This window comes from Tupaia chinensis, unplaced genomic scaffold (assembly GCF_000334495.1).
Source record: "Tupaia chinensis unplaced genomic scaffold, TupChi_1.0 Scaffold000597_1, whole genome shotgun sequence".
Classification (NCBI taxonomy): Eukaryota; Metazoa; Chordata; class Mammalia; order Scandentia; family Tupaiidae; genus Tupaia; species Tupaia belangeri.
Genome location: NW_006160114.1, coordinates 4144982 through 4158684, shown reverse-complemented (window position 1 = coordinate 4158684; position 13703 = coordinate 4144982). Strand labels below are relative to the sequence as shown.

General features: G+C 34.9%; 1 protein-coding gene across 5 annotated transcripts in view; it reads right to left on the bottom strand.

Moving 5' to 3' along the window:
- The window catches only part of PDS5B (PDS5 cohesin associated factor B), a 226504-nt gene that overhangs the window by 25275 nt on the left and 187526 nt on the right, over positions 1–13703 (bottom strand). For all 5 annotated transcript variants that reach the window (XM_027775693.1, XM_027775694.1, XM_006158446.3 and 2 more), the window contains exons 22-25: positions 11494–11562; positions 9261–9397; positions 5292–5415; positions 94–298 (exon numbers count right to left, since the gene is read on the bottom strand). In XM_027775693.1, the coding sequence (XP_027631494.1) occupies positions 94–298; positions 5292–5415; positions 9261–9397; positions 11494–11562 (535 nt within the window). The remainder of the gene's footprint in view (positions 1–93; positions 299–5291; positions 5416–9260; positions 9398–11493; positions 11563–13703) is intronic.

The window sequence follows — 13703 nt, the reverse complement described above, 5'->3', positions numbered from 1 at the left end:
CAATTAGAATATTATAACAATATTATTTTGTATTCTATAAAACTGAAACTGATAGGCTAGAAGAGTATAATTCTCATTTTCCTAAATGCTTACCACTAACAGCTGCGTGCTGTTTCAGATATTCACGTCTTACATTTATATTTTTTACAAGACACTGTCTGGCATGAGCTCTTCTCTCTTTTACAGGATCTTTTGCACAAAGTGCACAGATTGCCATATACTCAAGTGGAAGGCGTAATCGAGAAAGGCCTTTATGAAGTTTCTGAGCAAACACTTGTCTTACTTGATAGCATTCATCCTGTAAAGACATAATTATTTCAGATATTACCAAGACAGCAGAAAAAAATAACAACTCCAGATACAAAATACATCAAGAGAAAGGTAAACAGCATCAAATTTACCTACAATCATTGTATACAAAAATTTCAAAGTTGGCGTAGTCACCTCAATCCTAATAACTACGTCACATGTGTTGGAAATATTTTACATACTATTAAAACAGATAAAATCAGTAAATATAAATCCATCTCAACATTTAAAAGATATTTTTGAAATAAAGCTTATACTGTCTCAAATAAAGCACTTTGATTTAGTGAGCAAGATAAAACTGCCCAATTTATATATTTTAATTCTATCAACTAGGAAACTATTGAGATTAAAATGTACAATTCGAAGGTAAAAGTTCCTGATCAATTTCAGAACCATTAAATTGGGCTAGCCCAATAGCCTAGTAGTTCAAGGAGCCAGATCCCACACGGCTGACAGCAGTTCGACTCCTGATTCCAGTGGCTTGAAAACCACACCAGGCACAGGTGCACACAAGCCCTAAGTCCCAATATAATGGAAAAATTGAGAAGGAACTGTGACGTGACCATGTCCAATGAGGGGGAGGGGTGCTTTTTTTTCCTCTGGTGATTAAAAATAAAGACACATTAAATTACTTTTAGTTCTGTAAAAAAACAGGTTCTTTACTATCCCTGTGCAAATTTACCTCATACTACTCACCTCGTTGAACTACCCAATCCTTCTCCTTCCACCAAACTGCCCTCCACGTCCTTAAAAACAGCTCATACATCTGCACATAATCTTTATTGTTCATACACCTCTATACTCTAAGCACTATGAGCACACCTCCAGCAAAGCAGTTAGTATATAGTATTAAAATAACAGGCTTATATGTCTCTCTTACCCACTGGCACTAGATCTTTGAAAACAAGAACTATGTAAAAACATACTCATTTTTCTATCTCTAAGCCTAGCACAATATCTAGCACACAGATGATCTGAATTTTTCTAAACTCTAGGGAAAAGTTCAAGCTCTTCTATGTGACATCACAGACCTTCAAGAATACATCCTCCACCAATTAACACAGTGTATGTCATGTTTAATATTACTGCAACCTTAAGTACAGTTTCTCTTATCTAAAATAATCACCATGTTTTTCTTCAAAACCTAAGTAATAACATATTGTCCTTCATCTTGAAATTCTTATTTGTGTATCTTTCAATTCATTTAAACTTCAGTATAATACCAATTACCTACTTTTTAAAAAGATTAACTTTCAAAGAAATATTATCTACCCAGAATCAAGGAAAAAAATAGAGAGGAAAGACATTTAAGTAATACAGAAGTAGAGGATTTTCTGTTCATGATAACATGTATCATATCTTCAACTGGACTAGTTTGAAGTGTATTCATGCTGGGTAAATTCATTTTACAAACTGTAGTGATGTATAGTGAGTGAATGTATAAAATAAAATAATAAAAAGAAAAGACAAGAATTATCATCTACCCTACCACTCAATAAAACAAAGTTGACTCACTTCTTCCTCACTATAATTGCCATGGAGGAGAGGAATTTTCTTATCTGATTATTTATTATAAAAAATACCCAATCTAAAACTGCATAATAAAAGTCAACATATTTCACAATTATACTAAAAAATGAACCACCATTCATTAAAAAAATCAATCTCCACTCTAACATCCTTCAGACCCCTACTTAGATGCAGCCCCAACAAAGACCATGTTTCTACCCCTTCTCCCACTATTTTGTATCTAGCAACACAATGCAAATTTATTACTAAGTCAATGTGTGATCTTTGTGAAAGTAGCAGGTTCTCAAAAAGTCATTAAAGTGGTATCGGAAAACTGTTAAATCACAGACAAGGCAACAAACACGAATGACCAAAGGAAAAAAAAACTGACGAGAATGGTAATAAACAGCTAGCTAGCTCAACAGAATCATCTGCTATCAGAATCATCAGTTGTATAGAGGTTAAGCACAGTGCAAAAGTAACCAGATCTTGCATGGTTAACAGTGGTTCCAATCCTGACTCTAGCAAACTTGAAGGGATTGCAGCCTGGCCACCTCCTCTAGGGGGTGATTTCTTAATTTCTGTTTCTCTGTCTCTCCAGCAAGTGCACACACCCTATACCAAAAATCTCTCAAAAAGGAAAAAAGAGAATGATGATGCACAATGCCAAAAATATGACAGAGTGAAAGAGAAGAAGTAAGAGAGACAAAGATACAGATTATTCTTACTTGAAGTTTAGAGATTTAAAAAAGAGGAGAGGGACCAGTAGATGGTGTAATGGTTATGTCACTGGACTCCCATGTAGTCGACCATGGTTTGAGCGTCGGATCCAGTGGCTAAAGACTCACACCAGAAACGTGTACACGTGTGCCCAAGATCCCAAGAGGAAAATGGATGAGGGACTGCGGCATGGCCAACCCCTGCCGGGGGGTTGATTTCTTATTTTCTGTCTCTTTGGTGAGTGCATGAGCCCTATAGCAAAAATTTCTCTCTCATAAAAAGAGGAGATAGGCATGTGGTTTCAAAAAAATAGCAAACTAGGGGGAAAGTTTTGTTTCAAATGGGGAAACATGATATGTTTGTAAGATGTGAGCTCTGAATAACTTTCAACCATTAACACATGTTCCATAGTCAACAAAATTCCAAAGCAATCTTAAAACTAAGGCAATCTAAATTTTCACTTTAGGTATTTGGTGATGAGGCAGCAGTATATAACAAAATACTATGCTAGAAAACAAAGTCTCTAGATGTTAGTAAGTAGGGTGTGCTTTTTTCACATGTGGTAGACATTCAACCAATGGTCTGCACATACTTATTACACACTGAAAGTTTCAAACAATGCCCATCTCTTTTTATATACTTCCATACTTTGTTTTTATAAATTTCTACTTTAATAATGATAGCAATAATACTTTAAGAAATGCTAAACAGACCAAAATTCATAAATTTACAGACTTCCTGCAAGTCACAACAGCTCAAAAAATAATTACGTTTTATTCTAAGGTATGTAATAATATACTTTTGGAACAATTTTTAGTTTCTTAAAAGGAGAAATTATCTCCAAAATTAAATGGGGAAACTAAACCACAAATTCATGAGCACCACAAAATTACATTTCTCAAATGTTTTCGTCTAATATTTGAACAGTAATACTAAAATAATAAACAGGACTTGGAATAGCTGTTTTAAAGACTGAGCTAACAGATTAATGAAATGATTACATTTTACAATTAATTGTTCATGTCCAGAAGTTATACATAAGCAACAATTTTTAAATAAGTAGTAGAAGGAGGAGAGGAGATGGAAGGTAAAGAGAAAAATTACACTGATACCTGAAATAAATGCCAAATTCTTAAGAATGCTTAGAAAAACAAAAACAGAAAAACTAAGTATAACATATTCAAGTTATGAATGATAAACACATCGGGGTATCATATTTACTATTACGGACATCCTTTTTCTTTAATTTTCTTGATTATGCTAAAAACATCAAAAATAAGACAGTTCAAATATAGAGTTATTCTAATATTAGAAATCCATAAAACTAAAATATGCATCCCTAAGCATCGTTGTTCATCACTGAGTATTAAGGAAGGCTTTTAACCTGAAGTTAAGTCAGTAAAATGTCTTTATAAAACTGTATGTTTCTATGTTTTTTCTTTATTTTAGAAACAAATAGAATTGAGTCTCGTTATTCATAAATTTTCTGTTTAGGAATTAACCTATTCACTAAAATTCGTATGTAAAAAAAAAAAAAAAATCACTATTTGGGGCCAGCAGGTGGTGGTATGGTGGTTAAGATCATGGCTTCCCACATGACTAACCATGTTTGAGTCCAGACCTAAGCCCAGCTGCTTGAAAATCACAGCATGCACTTATGCATGCATATCCAAAATCCAGAGAGGAGAATGGAGAAGGGACTGCACCACAGCATCACCTTGGGGGGTGATTTCTCACTTTCCTTCTCTCAGTTTCAGCAAATAAATTCATACACCCCATGGCAAAAATCTAAATTTTAAAACACAAACAAACAAAAGAAAACCACAAAACACTTGTAGTAATTTCATGGTTATTAGTGAGTAAATGCACAGTGCAGCAAAAAACCTGGGTAGCATAATATGTACATTCCCAGCTAAGGTTGATGCTCTTACTTCTTGTTTCAGCTATCACATACTGTAGATAAGGGTCCTTTCTATAATCTATTTAGTGCCATTTTTCACATTTTTTGTGCTGCTGGTGATTTTGTTGTTTAAAATGGCTTCTAGGGACAGTGATTAAGTGCTGTTTAGTGTTACTAAGTATAAGAAGGCTGTGATGTACTTTACAAAGAAAATACTTGTGTTAGATAAGCTTTGTTTAGGCACGAGTGATAATGCTGTTAGCAATGAGCTACTTGTAAATGAAACAACTATACATATTATATAGTATGTCTTTAACAGATATACACACAAAACAAGATTGTATACTGATCTGTTGACAAACACATTGTGACCAGAGGCTTAAAAAACCTACCCTTGTACTTCTCCTAAGAGAAATGTTTCAGTATTTGTTAATTGTGCATTTGCTAACTTTACAGAACAGGACTACTGTGAAGCATCTACTGTACTATATCAGCACCTCAGAGCTTGAATGACAATTTTAGGCCCAGCAGTGGTGGTGTAAGTGATAGGGCACTTATAGAGTCTGGGTCAAATTGAACACCAAGGTTTGGTTCTCAGACCAACGTACATAGGCCAGGCATGATAGCGTGAGCATATAATCCTAGTTAACTGGGAAACTAGGATAGAGGATCACAACGGTGAAACCCTGTCAAAAATACTCAAGTCTTCCCCTCCCACATGCATTCTGAAATATTTCTCATGTGTGAATTTTTCAAAATAAAATTCAAGATTTTGTCCTATATATTAGATTTGTTTCTTCCCAAAAGTCAAAAATACATACAAAGTTGTGTTTTACATAATCATTTTCCTTACATTGATAGCTAAGGCGCAGAGCTGATATTGTTCTAATGTGATGATTTCATGGTAACATGGTTCTTGAGCCAGTTTTACAATAGCACTCCCAGCAGCAAGTCTCAAACGTGACATATCTGGTTTGCTGAAAAATAAGGAAGAAAGAATGTAGATTAGATTTTTTGCAATCTGCACAAAACCATTCCTACTTTGTACATCTAAGTTTGTAAAAATTCTTCTTACAAAAAAAGAAAGAAAGAAAGAGAGCAAGCAAGCAATGGTCTGAATGTTTATGTCCACCCAAAATACATGCTGAAATTCTAACACCAAGGTGATATTAAGAATATTGGGTCATTGGGAAAGTCATGGTGCATGTTTGCATAGAAAAACATATCATGACTTTTCTGATAACCCAATAGTAGGTGGAGACTTTTGAGAAAGTGCTTAGGTCATGGGGCTGTAGTCCTTATAAATGAGAACACTACTTTTTATTTTTAAAAAGTGGCCTGAGAGTCCTTCTGTGCCCCTTCTGTCATAACACAGGAAGAAATAGGCAAGCTGCAACCCTGGAGAGGGTCATCACCAGAAACCAAGCTGACACCCTGATCTTGGACTTTCAAATCTCCAGAATGGTGAGAAATAAATTAACGCTGCTGGGAAGCTACCCAATCTATGGCATTTTGTTACAGCAGCCAGACCAGACTAAAAACAAAATTTGGTGATACTGAGCACTATAATATATTCATTTAACTTTGGGAGATGGTATCTAATAATACTAAATGCTTCTCTTAAATAAGTCATCTAGTGTCACTAAAGTCATTTAATTATCTCATCCTATACAAAATAGCTCTTGATAAAGCCTAGAAGTCTATTCGTATATATTTAGTCTTCAGGTTTTGAGTATCCTTCTATGGCTATCTTTTGGGGATATGCTTACCTAGAAATGAGGCATAAAAATATCCTAACTTACTAATAAGTCAACTCCATCTACTGTGCTAATAAGCACAAAAAAAAGAAAAATGAAAGTAGGTGTAGTGGGTAAAATTTTTATTAGCTAGAATTCAAACTTTCCAAATATTACTGAAAGGCTCCTTTTAAGTTTAAGGAAAGAAAACTGAACACTTCAAAGAATAGTAGACAAGTAAATACATCTAAAAAAAATCCTTCCTAATACAGTAATATAGCAGTTGAATAACATGCATCTTGGGCTAATATAAGGAGAGAAAAGTTCTAAATCCTTAAATATGTCACACTTTATAGTTTTATAGTAAAAATAACCCTACCATTCAGTATTCATATAACAAATACCATCACTTATATAGCACTGAGGGATTTAAAAGAAAAGACAGTCTTAACTTCTAATATCTAATCATATGGTTGTTGACTCCCCTTTTGTCTAAGGATTATGGAAAAGCATTCACTGAATGTATGCCAGTGAGTCCTCAAGTAGTAGAACATGCCCCAAAGGTGTTTTTCAGTTCATCAACAGCAATATTCCAAGTGGTTATTAATAGGCAAATCATACTACTCAGTTCAGATACAAGCCAGTAGTTAGATGATTTCCCACAGGTACAGGTAACAGATGGTTCCTAGATATTATTTCTCCTAAAAATTTTCCACCGACACACTGGTTTCTACTTAAGCCAGTAACATTTTTAGTTTTTTTTGTTTTAAGCTTTATTAAGCAGAGGCTACTTTCCTTTAAATAAACACTTACACATGGAAGTTTAAGGTGTAAACACACAAAAGCAAGAGTCTTATTAAAGCCCCACAACCCTGACTCCAAGCCACCATGTACTGTTTCTACCAGAAATTCTTCTTAATTCTATTCCAGGCAGCCCCTAACTGTTCCTGAATGTCATGTGAGTTCAAAAGAACATAACTCACATGCCACTATATTTGCAGTCATGTGTTGCTTAACATCAGAGGTATGCTCTAAAAAAATGTAATTAGGTGATATTGTTGTAAGAATGTCATAGAGTGTAGTTACACAAACCTGGATGGTGTAACTTGTTATATATACATAGATGTTATAGTTTATGTGCTCTTTATGTGACTAACATTGTATATGCAGTGCATTGTTGATCAAAATATTGTTACACAGGGGACCAGCAGCTGGCATAGTGGCTATGTCACTGGACTCCCAAGTAGTCAACTGCGGTTCAAGTCCCAGACCCAGTGGCTTAAACTCACATCAGGCATGTGTCCGTATGTGCCCAAGATCCCGAGAGGAGAATGGAGGAAAAGGAACTGCAGTGTAGCTAACCCGGGTGTGTGTGTGTGTGTGTGTGTGTGTGTGTGTGTGTGATTTCTCACTTTCTATCTCTGTCCTTCTGGTGAGTGCATGCACCCTATAGAGCAAAAACCTCTCCAAAAAATACCCACAAAAACAAAACACAAAAACACTGTTACGCAATACATGACTATATCAGATATCATTCCAATTACTTTAAATATTTTAACATACATAAGCCGTACATAAACTCTGTAAGGAGTACTGCTGTTATTCTCATTTTACAGATGAGAAATCTGAGACATGTAGAAGTCAAATAACTTGCTAATAATTAAAAGAAACTGATAAACAGAGGAACCCAATTTTGAACCTGTATAGTCTGCCTTCATTCTGCCTACATGATCTTAAGCCCTAAAATATTCTGCCTCTTTAATAGAAATTAATATAGCTGAGTAAAATCGAAAATATGTAAAACGTAAAAAGTCATTAATAAATTAAGAGACAAAATGTATTACAGTAAAACTGAGGAAAATTTTCCTACCAAGCTAAGCTAACCATTAAATAAGTTTCTGTAATTCAGTATAATTTTAATCAAAGTATGCTCATTATTTGTAAATTATAAACACTGTCATACACGAATTATGAGAATAGAGAAGTAAAGATACAGAATTAGACTGAACAAAGACAGTTAGATGAGTAATACATCCAAGATAAATGATGTGCTATGTTTTACTTTTATTTCTTTTGTTTGAGATAGATATGCTACTGTTAACATTCTATGCCAAGAGTACAGTATTAAACAAAACATACAAGCAGCTAGCAATCACCTTTTTATGTTTTCTCATTAAAATCTTCAAACTAGGTATATTAAGAGTGAAGGGGTTCTTCTATTTATTATTACCAAGAAGGGGCACTAAATAGCACTTATGTAAATAGAGGACAAATATAAATGTCAAATGACATTTGTTTTATAAAATGACAAATGTAAATCTAAATGTTAGCTAGCATTGACATAATAACCAACCACTACAATAATAACTACATAATAACCACTACGCCGCAATTTTGGGGGCAATTTTCATTTACTATGTGCTAGATAGTGTTTTAAATAGCTTAGATACTTTGGGTATAATTAACTTATTTAACTACATCATAGCTAAATGAGAATGATATAATCATTATCACTAAGATATGAAATCAAGGTGCTAATAGGATAAAGTAACTTGCTAGAGGTCACCTAACTAGTAACTGATAGGACCAGAATTTAAATCCAAGCTCCAAACTACATGTTTTCAATCACTAAACTATACTATATCCTTCAAACAAAACAAAACAAAACAAAACAAAACAAAAAGCCAAAAAAGTGTATGCATTCTAAGTAATTTACACTAGTGCATTTTTTAAATTTGCATTTTACTCTGGATACAGAGTTAATACTTTGCCTTCCACCCAGTCTGTTCTTTTCCTTTAGACATTAACAAGAATGTAAAGCATCAGTTACTAAGTGATACACTCTTACTTGCACATCAAACAATCTAAAAAGTAAGCATGTACTGTTCAAAATATTTAAAATATACAGCAGTTAACACACATCAGACATGTGACTGTCACTGTAAAATAACTACTGTACAAAGCAATCTGCAGTAAAAACATACAAATAACTTATGAAGCAGCACTTTTTTTTTAAGAAACTGTACACTTCAAGTTACACCAGGAGTTGACATACAGTACAATCCAAATAAACAGTAACTGCATACCTAATTTTCCCTTGTTCAGTCAAGTCTCCATCACTATGCAATATTGTTGTTAGCAATCTTAATGTAGAAGTTCCTGATTTGCTGTGATTATTTTTCATTCCAAGTAGCCAACGAACCATCATTTTAATAGCTTGGATCTGTTGAAAAGACAAGTTTACAAAAAAAATATTGCTACATTTTAGAAATATATTAATGTTTCTATGTTAACCTTAAAAATGTTTTTAAAGCACTCTTTTTTTATAAAAGAAAAATAATTATTTCTGTTATCAATAAAGATAACTTTAAATGTTTTAAATGAAAAATGTTTTAACCACTGGGGGAGAGGCAAATAATTGATCTGACTAAAGATTTATTTGCTTTTGTTTTTGTTCTTTTTCACTGCTAGAGAAATGAGAGACAGAAAGCGCCACCACCCTCCAGTGGGGCATGATCACACCACAATCCTTTCCCCCATTTGTCCATCCCTTCCGGATTTGGGACACACATGCCCTGAGTATTTTCCAAGCCACTGGCATTGAGATGTGAACTGCAGTCAGTCATGTGTAGCTACCTACACACAGCACTTAAACACTGCATACTACCGGGTGAGGCTGTTGTTATTTTTTATTTTTTTTTAAATGTTTCCCTAACATGCACTCCACTCTTCAGAACCTACAGTTAAATCATGCTAACTTTCCAATGCAGAAAAGTTGAGTCCCCAGCTGCAAACTATATTCAACTCTTTCTGCCTAAGATGTAGTATCACTTCATATATGTACTATGACTTACAATTATCAAATACTTAAGTACTTCCACAGTTATCACTATCTTAGGTACAACCCTTTTCAAATGAGTACATATTATCTCTTTTCACATATTACCTCAGCTTTTACAGACCTAAGACTTAGGAGCTAAGTAGGTCTTGAGCATTATTTGACACGAGGCACTCCTAAGATGCTCTTCTTGGGCACTGGGTAAACATGAACTTACATTACATGCAGGTAGTCCACCTTTTAATCCAGTGCTGCTCTCAACTACACAAAACTGCTGCTTGAGACCAAAGTTGAGAAAATGGGTTAATACTGGGACTCAAAACCATTGAGAGCATCATTCAATGAGGCTAAAGGATCAGGGCCCATTGATCTACAGAAATAATATCAGAATCTGAAGCTAGAAATATTAAAAGAGCTAAACATCAACTATAAACAAATATACACATACACACAGAGCCGAAAGGATGTGTTTAAAAATTACAACTAGAGGGGGATCAGCAGGTGGCATGGTGGTTAAGGCACTAGACACTCCCACAAGGCTGACCACAGTTTGAGTCCTAGACCTCTTGCTTTCTTCACATTCCCTCTCTCTGTATGTGTGTCTCTCTCTGGTGAAATTAAAATAAATGAATTAATGAATTTTTTTTAATTACAACTAGTATTTAATATATTTGTTCCTGGCCTGCACACCCTGGTATAAAATGATATCTATACTATAAACCACAGATTGTTTTAATAAATAAATACACTATTCCGATGATAAATAATCTTTACTGTATAACCTCTAATTCAAGGAATTATAGACTGAATTTTTTTAATAAAATTTTAAGTTACATGGAAAAGATAAACATCTTAAAAGCTGGATTATTGTCTTTACTGATAGGAGAATATTCATAAGAAAATCCGCACTGTCTTTGCCATTAAAAGGCTGCAACATGAAAGCACCTTTCAGTTTTTTTTCCCTCAAATTAGGTTATGTGCAGCTGTTTATAAGACTCAACGTTTTTGGGAACCAGCAGTTAGCGTAATGGCTATGTCGCTGGACTCCCACGTAGTCGACCGCGGTTCGTGTCCCGGACCTGGTGGCTTAAAACTCACGCCGGGCGCGTGTGCGTGCGTGCCCAAGATCCCAAGAGGAGAATGGAGGAGAAGGGATTGCGGCGTGACCATCCCCCCGGGGGGTGATTTCTCGCTTTCTGTCTCTATGTCTCTCTCTGTCTGTCTGGCGAGCGCACGCGCCCTACAGTGAAAATCTCTCTCCAAAAAAATAAATTAATTAATTAAATTAAATAAAATAAAATAAATTAAAAAAAAAAGACTCAAAGTTTCTCATTACTGTGCTAAACAGCATATGAGATAACATCATTTAATAAATATAAATATTTAAGGGATTTCAGTAGCCATGTATCTGTGACAATAACAGAAACTTTAGCACTTTTAATTATATAATAATAAAGCAATAGATCTATGCTAATACTCACTTTAACCATTGTCTCTGGAGAAACTTCTTCATCAGGAACCCAAAGTTTAGTTGTCTTTTTTCCTGGAAGCTAAACAAAAATGAAGGACAGTAAAACATGCACTAAATTCTCATGTTCAACTAAAACTTACTGAATGAAATCTTTATCTTCTAAAGTGATAATTATATGTGACTAAAAAATTTTATCTAACCCTATTTACTAAAAAAGGTTGAAAGGCATATTTTCACTAGCACCCACAGAGCACTGACAGATCCATCACTAGTTGGCTTTTTCCAGGTGTGTGGTAGTACTGATTTAACATGTACATATAGTCCTTTATTCAGCTCCTTTTGAGAGCGATGTTTCAATAACGTAAGGCAGCTGGTAAGGACAAGGATAAAAATCAGTGGAGCCAAGAAGTGTACTTCTTAAACAAGTATTTACAAAAAAAAAAAAAAAAAAAATCTTGAGCAAGAGAAAAACCAAAAAGGTTTCTAGTTTAAGACAGGTAAAAGAAGGTATCCACTGGGGCTAGCAGGTGGCTCAGTGGTTAAGGGCACTGGACTCCCACATGGCTGACTGTAGTTCAAGTCTCAGACCTGGTGGCTTGCTTTCTCACTTTCTCTCTCTCACTCTGTCCTTCTCTGATCAAATTTAAATAAAGTTAAATGAAAAATAGTTTTTAAAAAAGTATCCATTAATATCTTCTTACCAAAATCCCATCACAACGCCAACACGCGCGCGCACACACACACACACACACACACACACACACACACACACACATACACCAGTTAAGGGGCTAGAAAACAAAAGGGACTAGCACAGCAAAGGACACAGTAATTAGTGTGAATTGAAAACCCTCAAATGGGAGAATATTTTTATAAATTATGCCTCAGATAAGGGATTGATAACCAGAATACACTACCTGAAAAAAAAATGTTTAGCCCAATTAAAAAATGGGAAAAGGAGTTGAGCAAAAAAACTCTTTAAGGAAGACATACAAAAAGCATATGAAGAAATGCTCAACATCCCTCAACATAAGAGAGATGCAAATTAAAACTACTATGAGATACTACATAACTCCTGTCAGAATGATGAAGATTAAAAATACAAAATATATAATAAGTGTTAAGGAGGTTATGGTGAAAGGGGAACTTTCCTACATTGTTGGTGGGAATGTAAATTGGTCCAGCCACTGTGGAAACAATAAGGAGGTTCTTCAAAGATCTACAAATAGAATTAACATATGATTCAGCAATTCTACTCCTGGTTACCTACCAAAAGGACAGGAGAATGCTCAGTCAGAAAAGCACTTTCACATTAATGTTTACTGTGGTATTGCTAAGACATAGAACCAACCCTGAGGCAGGAGAGATGAGCCTTCAGAAGAAAATTCCTCATGGCTCCTGTGAACTAGTTATTTCAGGGAACAAGAGAAATGAAGATTTTCTACTGATAACTCAGCCTCCAGCAAACAAGCTAGTGTGGTAGGGAGCCCCTCTGGCCTTCTATCTCGTCTCTGCATCTCTGTCTCTGTCTCTCCCTGCTTCTGTCTTCTCATTTTTTTGTAATGTTTCCTTTACCAATTTTTTTAAAGGTAAAGTTTTTCTCTTGCTCTCAGCTCCGCCTTTTCTCTTGCTAATAATCCCCTCTGGTCCTCTCACCCAGGCAGGAGAGGTGAGCCTTCAAAAGAAGATTCCTCGGCGTGACGCACGATTTTCTATTTTGTGCATTTTTTATTTTTTTTTAAGAAAAACCATAATTACACTTTTTTTCGTTATATTTTGCCTTTTTTTCTCTTTCTTTGTTGTTGTTTCTCTCTCTCTTTTTCATCTTCTTTTTTCTTGTCTCTCCACTCTTCAATATCCATTTAATGTGTTTCTAGATAGATTTAAGGGTACTGTAGCTAAATATCCAAATACTATTAGGGTTAACATATTCCTCAATATCTACTGAATCTGCTGCACTAGTGAACACAACAAAACGGCAAACAGATTTCAGATCACCTCTTTCTGCTTCCTCCTGAACATTCAGATTGAACTTCAAGAATTAGAAAGAAGCACACCATCCATCAGATGACAAGAAATCACCGCCGGATCACAAGAAATATGGGAAAGCAAGAAAATACCTCTCCTCCAAGGGAAAAGAATAACTCCTCTTCCTCCACAAGCAGTTCAATGGAAATCATGGAAATGTCTGATAAAGAATTTAGAACAATCATAATAGCG